Source organism: Aristolochia californica, unplaced genomic scaffold (genome assembly GCF_029961685.1).
Source record: "Aristolochia californica isolate CCGP_79_NKW_82.1479 unplaced genomic scaffold, dmAriCali1.0.hap1 SCAF_11, whole genome shotgun sequence".
Taxonomy (NCBI): Eukaryota; Viridiplantae; Streptophyta; class Magnoliopsida; order Piperales; family Aristolochiaceae; genus Aristolochia; species Aristolochia californica.
Window position 1 is genome coordinate 6,550,794 of NW_027181782.1, and position 15,421 is coordinate 6,566,214.

The 15,421-nt window shown below is 42.2% G+C and overlaps 1 protein-coding gene across 1 annotated transcript in view; it reads left to right on the plus strand.

Annotated features, from left to right (window-relative positions):
* The first annotated feature begins 2,595 nt into the window (after positions 1-2,595).
* Positions 2,596-15,421, plus strand: part of LOC137944600 (uncharacterized) — a 33,516-nt gene continuing 20,690 nt past the window's right edge. Inside the window, exons 1-7 of the mRNA XM_068790289.1 lie at positions 2,596-2,796; positions 3,118-3,276; positions 4,765-5,016; positions 5,109-5,228; positions 5,462-5,542; positions 6,518-6,613; positions 6,734-6,829. Coding sequence (XP_068646390.1) covers positions 2,734-2,796; positions 3,118-3,276; positions 4,765-5,016; positions 5,109-5,228; positions 5,462-5,542; positions 6,518-6,613; positions 6,734-6,829 — 867 coding nt within the window. The 5' untranslated portion in view covers positions 2,596-2,733. The remainder of the gene's footprint in view (positions 2,797-3,117; positions 3,277-4,764; positions 5,017-5,108; positions 5,229-5,461; positions 5,543-6,517; positions 6,614-6,733; positions 6,830-15,421) is intronic.

Genomic DNA, 15,421 nt, shown 5'->3' on the forward strand with positions numbered 1-15,421 from the left:
CCCTGACATGCAAGTAAGAACATCCAGAATAAATCCGTGATTATGGTAAAAAAAAAGGGCCAATTCTTTACTAGTTTACTTTTAACAATCTAAAAATTTTGAATAGGGATATAAATATTGCCCTGATGAGACATATTAAGCAGGCCTCCGGACTCAAAAGTCTCCTACTCCAAAAAAAATAAGATTGGAAAACAAAATCTTAGAACAATGGTTGAAATGGCATTGGTCAACAAGTTCTCAACAATATCAAAAGTAGGATATATCAATCACAAGTAGTCTGTAAGGCAAATCAAATAATACACTAAATTAATAAAAAAAATAGAGTTTAGACTTACCTTATGAAATTTGAGAAAAATCAAAGCCGAAGGGTTAAATTGAAACCACAAAAAAAAAGAAAATACCATGTGGTGGATATGTATAACACCCGAATCTCCTCACCACATGGCAAAAACATTCCATAGCACTTAAAAAATCCTCAACAACTTTCTAAAACATGTCAAAATTAATTAAACTATTTTTACTACTACATATACACTAAACAATGAGAAAACACACACATCAAGTCCAAATTCACCGAACACCCCTGGTAGAGCCCCATATAACTTCACAGTCACTACGAACTGTACCTCGTCAGTGATGGGAGTCGGGTTTTGTTGGCTAATGGACGCTCGTGTAGGCGACTCAGCCTTGTTTGAATTGGACTAAAAAACCCCTAATAAAACCTAAACCATAAACCATCAAACCCTAAAGTTAAACCCTATCACCTACTAAACTCTAAACCCTAAACACTAATTCCATAACACAGTACCCTAAACCTTAGAAGCCCTAAACTCTAAACCCTACACCATAATTCCAGACTCTAAACCCAAAAAACCCTAGAGCTTAAAAACACAAAACCCCCCAAAACCTTAAAAACCCTATCACCTACTAAACTCTAAACCCTAAACACTAATTCCATAACTTAATACATTAAAAGCCCTAAACCTTACACCCTAATTCCAAACCCTAAACCCAAAAAACCTTATAGCTTAAAAACACAAAACTCCCAAAACCTTAAAAACCCTAAACCACCTAAACCTTAAAAGCCCTAATCCCTAAAATACCCTAAATCCTTAACCATAAACCCTAAACCCTAATTACTGGACCCTTAAATACCGAGCAGCAAACCCTAAAAATAATCCATACACGAATCAAGAATTTAGATTATAAACCGTAACCCTAAATCCCAAAATAATGCACAAATAACCCCCAATTACGCACTGAAAATAAATTTAAATAAAATAAAACACTAATTTAATGAAAAAAATTAGGGTTTAGGCATACCTTATGAAATTTGGGGAAATCGAACGAAATCGGAAGGTATTTTCGGGGGACAGGAGATTAGCCAGAGAGAGAAGGGAGTGGGAGGCCGAAAGGGAGAAGACAGAGAAGAAAGGGAGGTTGGGAGGGAATAGAGAGAGAGAGAAGAGAGAGAGCGAGTCCGAGAGAAGAGAGGGAGTCACGGAGACGAGAGAGGGGGTGCGAGAGAGAGGGCGAGGGCGAGAGAAGACCGAGAGATGAGGCAGGAGGCGAGAGGGAACTGAGACGGTGGCCGGAGACGAAAGACGAGATTAATTTTGGCAGCAGCGACATCGGGGGCGGAAGGAGACGAGAGAGGGAGTGCAGGAGAGAGAAAGAAAAAATGAGAAATGACGACGCGCGATGGGGGGGTGCGAGGAGAGAGAGGGGAAAAATCGAGCGTCGCCCGTCCTTCAATTCAAAGAAGATCAAACAAGGCCTTCTTCCACATGATCGAAATTAAACCGTGGAGATGGATGAAGCTTCATCCCCTGCATCGAGATGAAACTTCATCTGCGCTCCACTAACGACTTCAAGTGTTGAAGGGTGTTATGCGGTTGAAGATCATCTCGTCCTTCAAGTTGACTAACCCCCCCTAAAAGGGAGAAGAGAGAGAAGAAAGGGAGGTCGAGAGGGATAAGAGAGAGGGAGGCAAGGAGACGAGAGAGAGGGTGTGAGAGAGAGGGTGAGTCCAAGAGAAGACCGAGAGACGGAGGTCGGAGACGAGAGGGAGCAGAGACGGAGGTCGGAGACGAGAGTCCGAGAGAAGAGAGGGCGCAACGACGTCGGGGGCGTAGGGAGACGAGAGAGGGGTGCAGGAGAGAGGGAGGAAAAAAGGGAAATGAGGACGTGCAAGAGAGGAGGGTGCGAGGAGAGAGAGGGGGAAAAAAAACCAAACCGCGCGCATCCTTCATCTCGAAGAAGATAAAAAATGGTTTTCAACGAGATGAAGGATTTTAAAACATGGAGATGAAGGACCGTTTCATCCCCAGTATCCAGATGAAATGTCACCACTAATGACTTCAACTGATAAAGGGCGTCTTGCGGTTGATCTTTATCTCGAACTTTAAGTTGACTAAACACCCCCCCTAAATGACAAGCCGATTCAAATCTGATCGACTCGGTTCAGCTCGTATCGGTCGGGTCGGATAGGATTGTCCGCGAAGCCGCCATGCCCACCCCTAGGTCCGACCTGATCCGATCCGCCCACTTCTAGTTCTTAACTGATCTCTCACTACGATCAGCCTGCGGCTTTGGCTAAAGAAAATATTCAGAACCTTCACCACGCTCTGGGAGACGACTCCGCGAAGTTCATTTGGTCGGTTTTAGTTGGTAGGTTCGTCAGATTTGCTCTGCCCGAATTGTTATCTCTTTGCATCTCAAGCAGAGCTAGGCATGAGGAAGCGAGACTTGGGGATTCTCCTCTTGTCTGCCTTCGCCATCTTCTTTTCTCTCCAGGTATTCGTCTCTTTTTTATTTCTGAGTATATCAGTTGTCAACTTTTCATTCCCCTCCGCACATTTTGGGTTTCTCTTTTCTGCTCGACAATTCATGATTCGACTAATCATATCCTTTATCAGAAGTTAAATTAGGTCATCTTTAGAAGAATGCAGTCCTGCTTAGTTTGTTCAGAAATTCCTATATCTAGTGATTAAAGGGAATGGCTATCAAAGTTGTTTGGGTAGTAGTCAATCGTCCAAATTTACGCGAAGTTAGAAAACTAATTTCATGTGCTCTTATTTGAATTTTTTCCTGCCATGACCTATATTCCCTGTTTAGCGTGAAGGTGATTTTTCCTTCCGAGAAGCGTGGTTCCATCTGTTGGATGATTACCCAATCAAATATGAAGCCGAACGTCTTCCTCCACCTATTGTGGCGGATCTAAATGGTGATGGAAAGAGTGAAGTTCTTGTAGCTACTCATGATGCGAAAATCCAGGTAAATTGGGAAATCTGGTATAATTCAGTTTGCGTCTTTCTGTTAGGAACCTTTTCAGATTTTGTTTACTAGTCTTCTCTACCTGTTGGATGATATTCTAACATCTCTAGTAGAATTGAACCTAAGTTACTATCCTGAAATGCAATCTTTTATGCATGAATTATTTGAGCCGTGCATGCTTTTTGTTCATTGCATTTGACATACTCTGTGATGGATGTTATGTCAGGGCTGTCCTAAGTCATCAAGTTTATGACGCTATTAGGATTAGATGGATATGAAATTAATAAAGTAGGCGTAAGTTATTTGAAAGAAGCAAGTTTAGAACTAGTTAGTAGATGGACATGATATGGGTGCTTTCGATTGATGAATTTAGATAGCTGTTTTATTCGATTAAGTTGGTTTTTTGAAATTATGATGGTATTTGGATTAGATGGCTATGAACTTAATAAAGTATGCCATAAGTTGGTTTAATGAAGCAAGTTCAGAATTTGTTAGTAGGAGTATATGCAGTGGCAACACTAATGATACTCATCTCCTTGTTCATTGTTGTAAGATCTATGCCCTCTCTGCTATCTTTGACATTTATTCCATCACATATAGAGTTTGACATTGGTTAAAGCTTCTCATCCTTCTCATTTTGCATGTACATCATTTTTCTGGGGTCCATTACCAGAATTGATCAAAGTAAACCTTTTTGGGTTCGTGCTGGGTCTCTATGTAGAGTACTAAGATGCTGAATTCTGCAAGTAGCTTATCTTTCTCAGCTCATGAATGGATAAGCTTTAAGTCAGATTTCTTAAAGACTTGTCAGATCAACTTGTTTCTCATTGAAATCAAATTCTTCATCTTGTTTATTTTTTTAATTTTTTTAATTTTTTGAGAAAATGGCCAATATATTCCAAAGCCCAGATGCAAAAAGCATAAAATCAAGAGAGGAGGAGGAGGAGAGGGTGGGCTGGGGTTACTACAAAGGATTGGAGGGAAACCCCCTCTTTAGCTAAAACATCAGGTACACCATTAGCTGATCTTGGAATATTAGACCAATTGCAAACATTGTTGAGATTGAGATACATTAGCTGATCTTGGAATATTAGACCAATTTCAGAAATAGTCTGCCAATGATGCCATGGAGGAGCTTTTTTCCCAGAGGACCAGCTAATAACACTTTTAAAACCCCCTGCTACATTAAGATATCCCTGAAAAGAGCTATGCAAAATGCGAAGCCCATGGTGTCTGGACGCTCAGCAAGACTGCAAATGAAGTGAGAATTTCACCATTAGCAATTCTTAATAAACCACCAAAACCAGCAGGGCTTTGGCTTCCCATAGAAGATCTATAAATGTTTAGCTTCAACACACCATGAGCTGAGGGGACCATTCAATGATAATTGCTTCCTTCTGTTAGATAAATTAGCGACCTCCACCATATTCATCGATCTGTTTTAACATATTCATTGTGCTAAAAATTTCCACTTTTTATATCATTAAGGTTTTACGTCCTCATGGAAGACGAGTTGATGAAGGATTCAGTGAAGCATACTTACTGGCAGAGGTTTCTTTGCTGCCGGATAAAATACGTGTTTCATCTGGGAGACAGGCTGTTGCCTTGGCTGTAGGTGTTATTGATCGTTTCCATAGACCTGGAGAAAGGCAGAAGCAGGTTTTGGTTGTTGTAACATCAGGTTGGTCTGTAATGTGTTTTGATCACAACCTCAACAAATTATGGGAAAATAATTTGCAGGTATATGTGGTTGCTTTGCTCCTCTTTTTTATATTTATGTCATGAAACAAATGGGGTTTTTCCAGGTGCACTTATTACTATGTATTTAACAGGAGGATTTCCCACATGGTGCTCATCATAGGGAAATTTCTATATCCATTAGCAATTACACATTGAAGCATGGAGATTCAGGAATGGTTATTGTAGGAGGAAGGATGGAGATGCAACCGCATGTAAGTTCTCTTTTCTCTTTATTGGTACAAAAGATAGGATTAGACTGTTAGTTCCTGTCAACTTCCATGGCAGCACAAGAAGATCTGTAGCAGAGCACAGCACAGTGAACCAATCGAATCTTCTGACACTATTAATTTAGTCTGTCTGCTTGCTGCAAAAATCTCTCTATATGCCTTGAAAGTTCATTTGTTCACTATGCTCACCATTGCAAACTGTTTAAAATTTTTTCTAGCTTTACTTGGATCCACTTGAAGAGGCTATGATGGAAGCAAAAAATGTAGAGCATCACAGAAGAAATGCTTCTGAGAAAGAGGTATGTGGTCCTTAGTTCCTTTTGCAGCTTGTTGGTAAAAAGAAATACGGTTAGTTTTGTTCAAAATTCTCAGAGACATCTTATAAATATTTAGAGTGAATGGTCTTCTCATTATATTTATTCCTGTTACATATAAGATTTCTTCGACAATATTGGTTTTCATGAACTAATGTGCAATTACTTGATCCTATAGCTTTTATAATAATAGTTTTCGGTCTGTGTAACTTTCCATGATCACTTAGGTGGTGACTGTAATTAGTTAATAGCTCTATTCTAAGTGCATTCTCATGCATATAATAGAAGATGTCGTAGAGATGCTTTATATCAAATTCTGGAATGGTTTAACTCTTGGTTTTAGTTTCCTTTTGGTATTAGGTCCTTACTAATTAGACCAATTAAAAGTTGGATGAGAAAATATCGGTCATCCTACATATGGTTTATGACAAACTTTAGAACAGTTTAACACTTGGTTTTAATTTCTTGTTATTTGTGAAGCCTTCCTTCAATTAATTATAACAATTTAAGATTTGGAGGTAAAAAGAAACTTCCAAATCTATTTGTCAAAAAAAAAAAAAAAAACTGGGGGCAGGAAGAAACTTCCAGTCCTTGACATGCTATTAGGATTAGAATCCAACTGATGAAAAGGAAAGGGCAAACCTGTTGACCTCTGATATAGTTCCTCTTTTCTTGATCTTCACATTAAAGTTCCTCGTGGTTTTAGTTCATGAAATATCATTACTCACTGTGCAAAGTTATGGTCACGTTGCCCTATCCTAGGTCGATCTGCTATAGTTCTGCAAAAGTACAGAGCTCGAACATTCGGCATTGTTTCTCTAAGTGGAAAAGCCCCATGCATCTAAAACTGCTGTTTTTTCGCTTAGCTTTGTTTCTCTAAATGTTTGTGGCTGTCTTGACTGATCTGTTTGAAGATTCTACTGTTACTGATTTTCTTATGACATAATCTTATCCAATCAGGCCCCAGATAACTCTACTGTTGTTGACTTACGTCATTTTGCATTCTATGCTTTTGCTGGACGGACTGGCACACTTCGCTGGAGCAGGAAGAACGAGGTATTTTCTTTTCTTTTCTTTTCTTGTTCACCTTTATGCTTACTGGTTCAGTTGTTTGTGGGACTCTTTCCATCTTTATTGCTCACTGTTTTCTTGGTTATCTCTGCATTCAACTTTAAGAACATCGAGCCACATGCATCAGATCCACATCAGTTGTTTCCACAGCATAACTACAAGCTTGATGCGCAAGCACTCACTACTCGTCATCCTGGGCAGGTATGTTCAGAGAATGTACAGAGATCAAACATGTTAAACTACTGGTGTCTGCCTTTACATTGCATATTTTGGGTACTAATCAACAAATCCAGGGAAAGAAATGAACCTCTCATTCACCCACTCTTAACTTTAAGACACGGGCCTCTTTACTGGTAGTGAAAGAAAATAAGAGGTATCTCTGCTGCTACCCCTCAACCTAGAGAGCACTTATCATGTGATACTAGCTGATAATTGATATGTATAGGTGAAGCACATTGATGGGCTTCTATTAGTTGGTGCATGGAAGAAGCATGTTGAGGGGAGATCTTGTTGTTCATAACCTTCTATTTAAGGAAGAGGCAACAACCTTAAAGTTTTACTTGATATTGCACTTCTTTGTTCTCCTTTTGAATAGTAGAACCAACTAATAATGAGAATTATTTGAACATAACGAGCTCATATTTTTTTTTTTTTAATGATGAGAAATTTTTTTATTGAGAAAAGTAAAAAAAGGTACATAAGATTACAACAAGGCAAAAAGTCAACACTCTTTTTTTTTAGAAGAGGTGTGAATATATTACTGAGAGAAAGATAAAATACAAACCTTGCTAAACAGGACCTTCCTCCACAACAAGATATTGGAGAAAAGTGCTTTGTAGGCAGTTGAAGTAGAAAGCGTACCTTTGGGACAAGGAGTCCATATCAAGGTGTCTGGAGCATTTCTGATACGAACCGAGGATAGTCTCTTGATGAGTTTTGCGGCTTCTAGAGTTTCTGCTTCTGTCATCGCTCTTCGGAGATTTGGGTTCCACTCACAAGAGTTTTTCCCGACAACTGAAATAATAGCCTCCTTGTTTCTGGCAAGAGAGAAGATTTGACCGTAGCTAGAATTTAAACTAGCCGTGCCTATCCACCAATCTTTCCAAAAACTCGTTCTACTGCCAGATCCAATATAACACTTGACAACGTTTTTGAAGATATGCAACAAACTAGCTATTTTTTTCTAGACAGGAGATAATTTGTTATACCTTCCTCCTTCAGTCCACCATCCTGAGAACTTGACTGCTTTACCCGCCACTATATTTCGCCAAATTAGAGACAGAAACATATTGAATTTTCAGATCCACTTCATAAGCAGAGCCGAGTTTGTTGCTGCAATGTTGCGAATCCCAAGGCCACCCTTAGCAAAAGGTTTACAAATGTCAACCATTTCACTAAGCAGTATTTTTTTTTCACCATTTTACCCACCCCATAAAAATCTTCTTTTTAAAAACTCTATTCTCTTTGTGACAGAGACAGGGCAACGGTACAAGGATAAAAAATAAGACGGAATACCGCATAAACAGGATTTAATCAGAGTAAGTTTATCAGCTTTGGACAAGAACTTCCCTCTCCAGGAAGCAAGTCTACCTTTGAGCCGCTCAATGACAGGGTGCCAAGCAGATTTCGAGGGTAAGACAGGAGAAAGAGGAAGTCCCAAATACGTGCCCGAAGAGGAGGCAACTTTACAACCCAAGTAGTTTGCCATGGAATTTAGAACCGAAGGATCAATAATGAAACCCAAAATGGATGATTTAACCCAACTTACCTTCTGTCCAGAAGACAACTCAAAGAGGTTTAGCAGAGCTTTCAAGTGGGAGATTTGACTCAAGGTACCTTCTCCGAAAAAAAATAGTATCATCAGTATACTGCAATAACGGGATATCCTGGCCAGAATCATTTGAGATAGGATTATGCCAACCAATTCTTTTGGTAAATCGGACCATAGAAGCAAGATGTTCCCCCAAGAGAGTGAAGAGAAATGGGGATAGTGGGTCACCTTGTCTAATTCCTCTCGTAGCTTTGAAATAGCCGCAAGGCAACCCATTTACTAGGACAAAAAAATATGGGGAAGAGATACAACTTCTCATCCAAAATTTCCATCGAGTCCCAAAACCCATTCTATCTAGAAGGTAATCAATTAGCTTCCGGTTTGCTCGGTCAAAGGCCTTTTCAAAATCAATTTTCAGGACGAATCTAGCTCTATTTGATTTTATAAAAGAGTCTAGGAGTTCATGGGCGGCCATGGCAAAAACTAATATATTTCGATCCCGGATAAAAGCGCTTTGACATGGGCTTATAATTTTGGAGAGGTGGGTCCGAAGATGATTAGCAAGCAGACAGGCTATTATTTTATAGTAACTTGTGGTGTGACTGATGGGTCTAAAATCTCGAGGGAGTTTGGCAGGAGATTTTTTAGGGATGAGGGCAATAAAAGAAGCACATACTTCCTTATGGGTGATGCTGACTTGGTGGAAGTTTCGGACAAATGCATAAACATTCGATTTAATGGTATCCCAATATTTATGATAAAACTCACCATTAAAACCATTCGGTCCAGGCGCTTTTTCATTCGGAAGCCCCATTGCTGCCGAATCAATTTCTTCTATGTTGAAGTGCTTTTCCAAGTCTGTTGCCTCAAACGAAGAGATTCTCAGGTAATCGAGTGGGTTCAACTTCGGCTGATTAAAGCGCTCTTTGGAATACAGTTCTGAGAAAAACTTCACAAAGAGATTAGAAATAGAGGGGCTATCCGTAATCACTTGATCTCCATGACAGAGGGAAGTGATACGGTTAACCCTTCTTCTGGCCGAGGCAATAGCATGGAAAAACTTTGTATTTCCATCTCCCTCGGCCATCCAGCGAAATCTTGCACGCTGTTTCCAACAGTTTCGCAGCGAAGCAGATCATAAAGCTCAGAATTTAATTGACATCTAAGGTTTAAATCAGAGGGAGAAATGGACCTTTACTTTCGAGTAAGTCGAGCTCCGAGATGCAACGACAAACTGAATCCTTTCGAGAAGCTACAACAGCACGATGGGAAACAGACCACAAACGAATCTTCGACTTCAGAGCGTTCAATTTAAGGGCGAGATTCCAGTCAGGGTTAGGGTGATGATCCAATTCTTGCCACCAGATCGGAATGGAAGAGTTGAAAACTTCCAGCAGGGTGTGCTGAAACTTGATTTAGAAAAGGCGTTTGATAGAGTTAATTGGATCCTCCTTGACGAGATCATGGGAAAGATGGGTTTTGGAGAAAGATGGAGATTTTGGATCAAGAGTTGCGTGGGATTGGCCTCATACTCTCTCCTTTCAAATGGCACAGTCTGTGGGTTTTTCAAAGGGTCCAGAAGTATTAGACAAGGTGATCCACTCTCCCCTCTTCTTTTCAACATGATCGATGAATTTCTCTCTTCTATGTTTTACTCTGCAGTCAGCCTTGGATGGCTTCCCCTGATCAACCCTCAAGAAGCATTTAATGTCCCTATCCTCCAATATGCAGACGATACTATCATATTTGGGATCGGAAACAATGAGGGAGCCAGAAAGATCAAAGAGATTTTGGGTCTATTCGAGGTAGCATCAGGCCAAAAAGTCAATTGGGGAAATACCTCTCTAATGGGGTTTAATCTTAGACATGAGCTCCTTGCAAAGATGGCTAGTATATTTGGTTGTACAACAAGCAAATTACCGTCCACATATCTTGGCCTGCCACTAATCAACGGCTGCATCTGTAAAAGTTTTTGGAATCCGGTGGTTGAGAGGATTGAATCCAGACTGGCAACTTGGAAAGGGTGGTTACTTGTAAGGCGGGGAGGCTCACCCTTCTCAAATCTTGCATTGCATGTATTCCAAATTATTCTCTATCTTTTATGCCCTGTCCTCCATCCATATGTAAGAATGGATAAACTCAAAAGAAGATTCTTATGGAGAGGATTGAGTGATACTTTTAAATATCACCTGATCAAATGGGATGAAGTCTGTTTGTCAAAAAATTTGGGCGGCCTAGGGATTCGGAAATCCAAAGATATGAACCAAGCTCTGCTCCTTAAATGGCTATGGAAAATCAATACACATTCCTCAAATCTTTGGAAGGAAATGGTTATCGCCAAGCTTGGAGGTATTACTCATTGGTGGATGTCAGGGGGAAATCGGAGAGGTTTATCTTCAATTTGGAGATCACTATATTTACTTCTTCCAAAATTTTCAGCTGCTTGTAGATTCAATGTTGGAAATGGTAGGTCTCTCAAATTTTGGGACGATATATGGATGGGGCAGGAGCCGCTACAGCATGCCTTCAAAAGTTTATTTCTCCTATCCACCCATAGAAATATATCAATAGCTAATGCTTTCGAGGGGGGTGGTATGAACCTTCATTCTAGGAGAGGACTTTCGAACACCGAGGCGTTAGAGGCCAGTTGACTGATGGATATAGTAACTACGGTAAAAATTCGTCCTTTGGTGGCAGATAAGCTCGTTTGGTGGCCAGAGAAAAAAGGTATCTTCTCAGTATCATTTGCATTCAGTTTAATCAATGGTTGGAATGTTTCTCATTAGGATCATGAGATTTTTTTTGTTTGGCGTCTATGTGCTCCTCCTAAGATTAAATTTTTTATGTGGAGTGCTTGTCACGACAAGATTCTCTCGGCAGACGTGCTTAGAAGAAGAGGTCATGCCTCAGTAGACCCCTTGTGTCCTCTCTGCATTATAGAAGTTGAGTCCACTAGTCACATTCTGCTTCAATGCATCTTCTCATGGAAGGTGTGGACATCCATTCTCAGCATGATGGGGATTCGATTCTGTATGGTGGCCGATTTGCTCTCATTCAGTAAATTGCTACTTGGTATGTCCCTTCCTGGTCTCGGAAAGGTGATGCTCTCGGCCTATGCTAGCTTCATACCGTGGAGTCTATGGAATGAGCGCAATCGTAGAAGGTTTGAAGGTAAGATCGAATCAGTGGATCGGGTAGCGGATCGACTGGTAGGACATATTTCTTCTTGGCTCCTGACGAAGAACTCCTCCTCTTTTGTGGGGACTCCTATCCGTGAGAACTGGTTTAATTTGGCTAGGATGCACTCGAGTACAAACGTCCGGACTATGCAGGAATGGACCCCTCCTGACCCTGGTTACCTTAAGTTGAACTTTGATGGTTCTTCTCTGGGTAATCCTGGACTCTCAGGATTCGGCGGGGTTATCTTAGATCACCTATGTAACCAATTTTACTCATATACCGGCCCTTTAGGAATCACAGACTCTACAATGGGCTCCGCGTTTTCCGAGATAGGTGCACAGGTCGCCTCCATATTGAAGGGGACTCGAAGGTGGTCATTGGATGGTGCGAGCGTACATCCCCTCCCCCATGACGTCATTGAGATATTTTTTGGGAGATTATTGAAATTTGCTCATTATTATCTTGTATTTGGTCTCACATTCCGAGATCCGCAAATTCGGCAGTCGATGCGCTTGCTAAAAACGGAGCTACCCTACAATCGCTGGTTGTTAGGGAGATGCTCCCCCCTTTGTAATTTATGTATTTTCTTGTTTATATATATACATCTTTTTTCAAAAAAAAAAAGAAAAAGAAAACTTCCAGGATCCAAGAATTTTCAAAGCGGAAGGGAAAGCGCCCCCAGGCAGGGGGGAGGGTGTTAATTTGAATAGGCCAATGATCAAAGCCGACTTTGTTGAGGACTTGGCCAAATGCATTTGGAAAGAGATTGAGCCAATCATTGTTAACAAAAAAAGGGACCAACTTTGACAGGATTGGAGGGGATTGGCCATCTGACCAAGTGTATTTTTTCCCGGACAGAGAGATTTTTGAAAGTTCGAGACTACAAATGGGTTCAGAGAAGGCTCTCATGACCGAAGTAGTTCTGGGCGCGGGAGGGCTTTTTTCAGAGCAAAGTAAAATGGAGTTAAAATCATCGGCTAGAAGCGAAGGCAGTCCCATAAGTGGACTAGTTGAAACAATTCTTCCCAGAAAAAGGCTCGATTATTAGGCCTAGTCGGACCATACACATCAGCAAGAGCCCACGACGTGTTCAAAAAATAATTGTGGAAGCGAATACCAATAGAGTATTGACCCAATTGGCAGAGATTTGCATTCACCGTTTTTGGGTCCCAGATGACAAGAATGCCACCTGAGTGCCCAATAGCATCGACCGTTGCCCATGTAGGGTCCAAACCAGACCATATCTCACGAGCAATTGAGTAATCAAAAGTTTGCAGCTTCGTTTCAATAAGAACTACAATTTTTGGCTTATATTCCAAAAGGGCTGCTTTGATGATGACACGCTTAGAGTGTGAACCAATTCTTCTGACATTCCATGACGTGATGATCATTTAGAAACTGGTAGGTTGAGATCCTCCTCCCGTTGGTGAGAAGCCTCGTGATAGTAAGAGTTGAAGATCCACGCAAGTTAGGCTATTTCGTCGTATTCTTTCGGTGGAAGATCGACTTCTTGTTCTTCCAGAAATAGGAGGAGATAATCTTCTGGTAGGAGTTGGTGCTGTGACTGGGGCAGCGGCTGGGTACCCGGGAATTAAGGAGACAGAAAGTCCGTTGTTGGGTGTGGGGTGGCATACTGAGGTTGGGGCTGGGGCTAGGGCAGAGGCTGCGATGGGGTACTTGGGTAGTAAGCAGACATAAAGTCTGTTGGAGGCAATGGGGGGGGGGGGGGGGGGGGGGAGAGAGAGAGAGACCGGGGTTGTATTGATTTTCTGGGGGGAGGTAACTTTTGCTTTGCCCTTTTTATTTTTTCTGGAGTAGGTAAAAGTGAAAGGGGTGACTAATGATCTTTTTTCTTTTTCGGGGTTTGCTATTTCGGAGGAGGGGGTGAAGGGAGTTTTGGTTTTGGAACTTGACGCTTCCATGTTGGGGTTTGGGTTGAGGATTTGTAATGGGACGGGGGAAAGATAATAACTAGGGGTGATATTTATATGGGTTGGGGGGGTATTGGGAAGGGAAGAAATGGGATCCCAGACGATATCTGATTTGGGGGAGTTGTCGGATTGACAGGCGTCAGTTCGGGTGAATGATTTTTGGGTGGGAGGTGTACCTTTCTGAGTAGCCGTGTACGGGTAGATTTCCCTTCTTGAATTGTGACAAGTAGGAGCCTTTGTGCCAGGTTTGGGAAAAGTGAAGGATTTTTTTGGGTTAAGGGTGGTGTTGTGCGGGGCTCGAGGGACATATGGAAACTTACGGAAGTTTGGACACGGAATCATCAACTGGTCATTTCTATTAGACGTGGTTGATGCCCGTACTGAAAAGACAGTTGACAGGGAAGGAGATTTCTGAGAGGCTCGAGGGAAGATATGGGGGTGGCGCATATTGCTTTGTCCCGAGGACGGCGGGGACAGAAAGGTGGCTGGGGGCTGGGGGGTTACATGATGTTGGATTTTGGGAGGCAGGGTGATGGAAGTTGGGGGGATTCGGTAGGGTGCAGGAGTGGTTTTTAGAGTAGATTGCCTTCGGGAAACGAAGCCGCAGGATTTTGGGGAGTGGACATAATTTGATGGAGATGGATCTTTTGGGTCGCGGGCTAGGGACATAGATGTTGAAAAATTTGAAGTGGTTATTGAGGTGATGGGGGGCGATATTGGAGCAGAGTGGGGTGTGATGGGTTGGGTCTCGAGGTGTGGACAGGTCAGACTTTGCATCCTGTACGGAGGCGGCAAAAGGTTTTGATTTTCGGGGAGGGGGGATGGGACATTTGGGTTTTGAGTGTTTGGGGTTTCGGGATTTTGACATGATGGTGGGGTTGGGGGAATATCAAGGGGCGGCGGTGAGATGATTGGAAAAAGCGAGAGGCTGGACGTATCGGGAGGCGGTGATGGGATTATGTGGGCCGGAGATGTGATGGGTGAGTAAATATCTTAGATTTCCGGAAGCATAGGTTTAGGACATGGCGGCGGGGAGGGGGGGGGGGGGGGATTCGAGGGGAGGTAATGATGATGAGGTGGCGTGGAAGTTGGATTTTGGGTTTCGGGATTCTGACATGGTGGTGGGGGTGGGGGATTATCAAGGGGTGGCGGTGAGATGGTTGGGAAAAGCAGGAGGTTTGACATATCAGGAGGCGCATCGGGAGGCAGTGATGGGATTATGTGGGACGGTGATGTGACGGGCGGGTGAATATTTTGGTTTTTCTGAAGTATAGGGTTAGGATGTGGCAAGGGGGTGGGGAGTTCGAGAGTAGGTAGTGATGATTTTTTTGGGGGGGAGGTGTGGAAATTGGATTTTTGGATTTTTTGGATGTTTGGATTTTCGAGGAAAAGATTTTCCCTCTGTACGGCTCCTTGGCTGATGGTCATGGCTTTTCCCTGAATTGGCCTTGTTTCCCCTGAGCAACGATTCGACTCAGTACCTGGCGATTCCGAGATTGACTCGGAAGCTTGCTAGTCAGAGTTCATGGAGGGGAGACAGGTCAACTCCCTGAACTCCAGAGTGATCCAAGCAGAAAGATCTCCAAAGTGGAGTTCAATGAGATGCGATCCACTTACCGGGGTCTTTGGCTTAATGAGAAATTTTAACGTGAGTAGTTCTGTATTTTTTTCTTCTGCCCAAGCGAGTTCTCCAAAGATGTTGACCAGGCTTTCCAGAGTATGTCGGCATTGGAGCTCCGGTGGAATGCCTCGAGCAATAACCCATTGGCCGGTCAAGGTGAGGCCAGAGGTCCAGCAAGTCATACTCACAATTGGGGATGCAGTCTCATTTTTTAAATGGAACAACTCATCTCTGTCTTCTTGCGTTTTGGAGATCAACAACCGACGTTGAGCTTGAATGTGCATGATGTC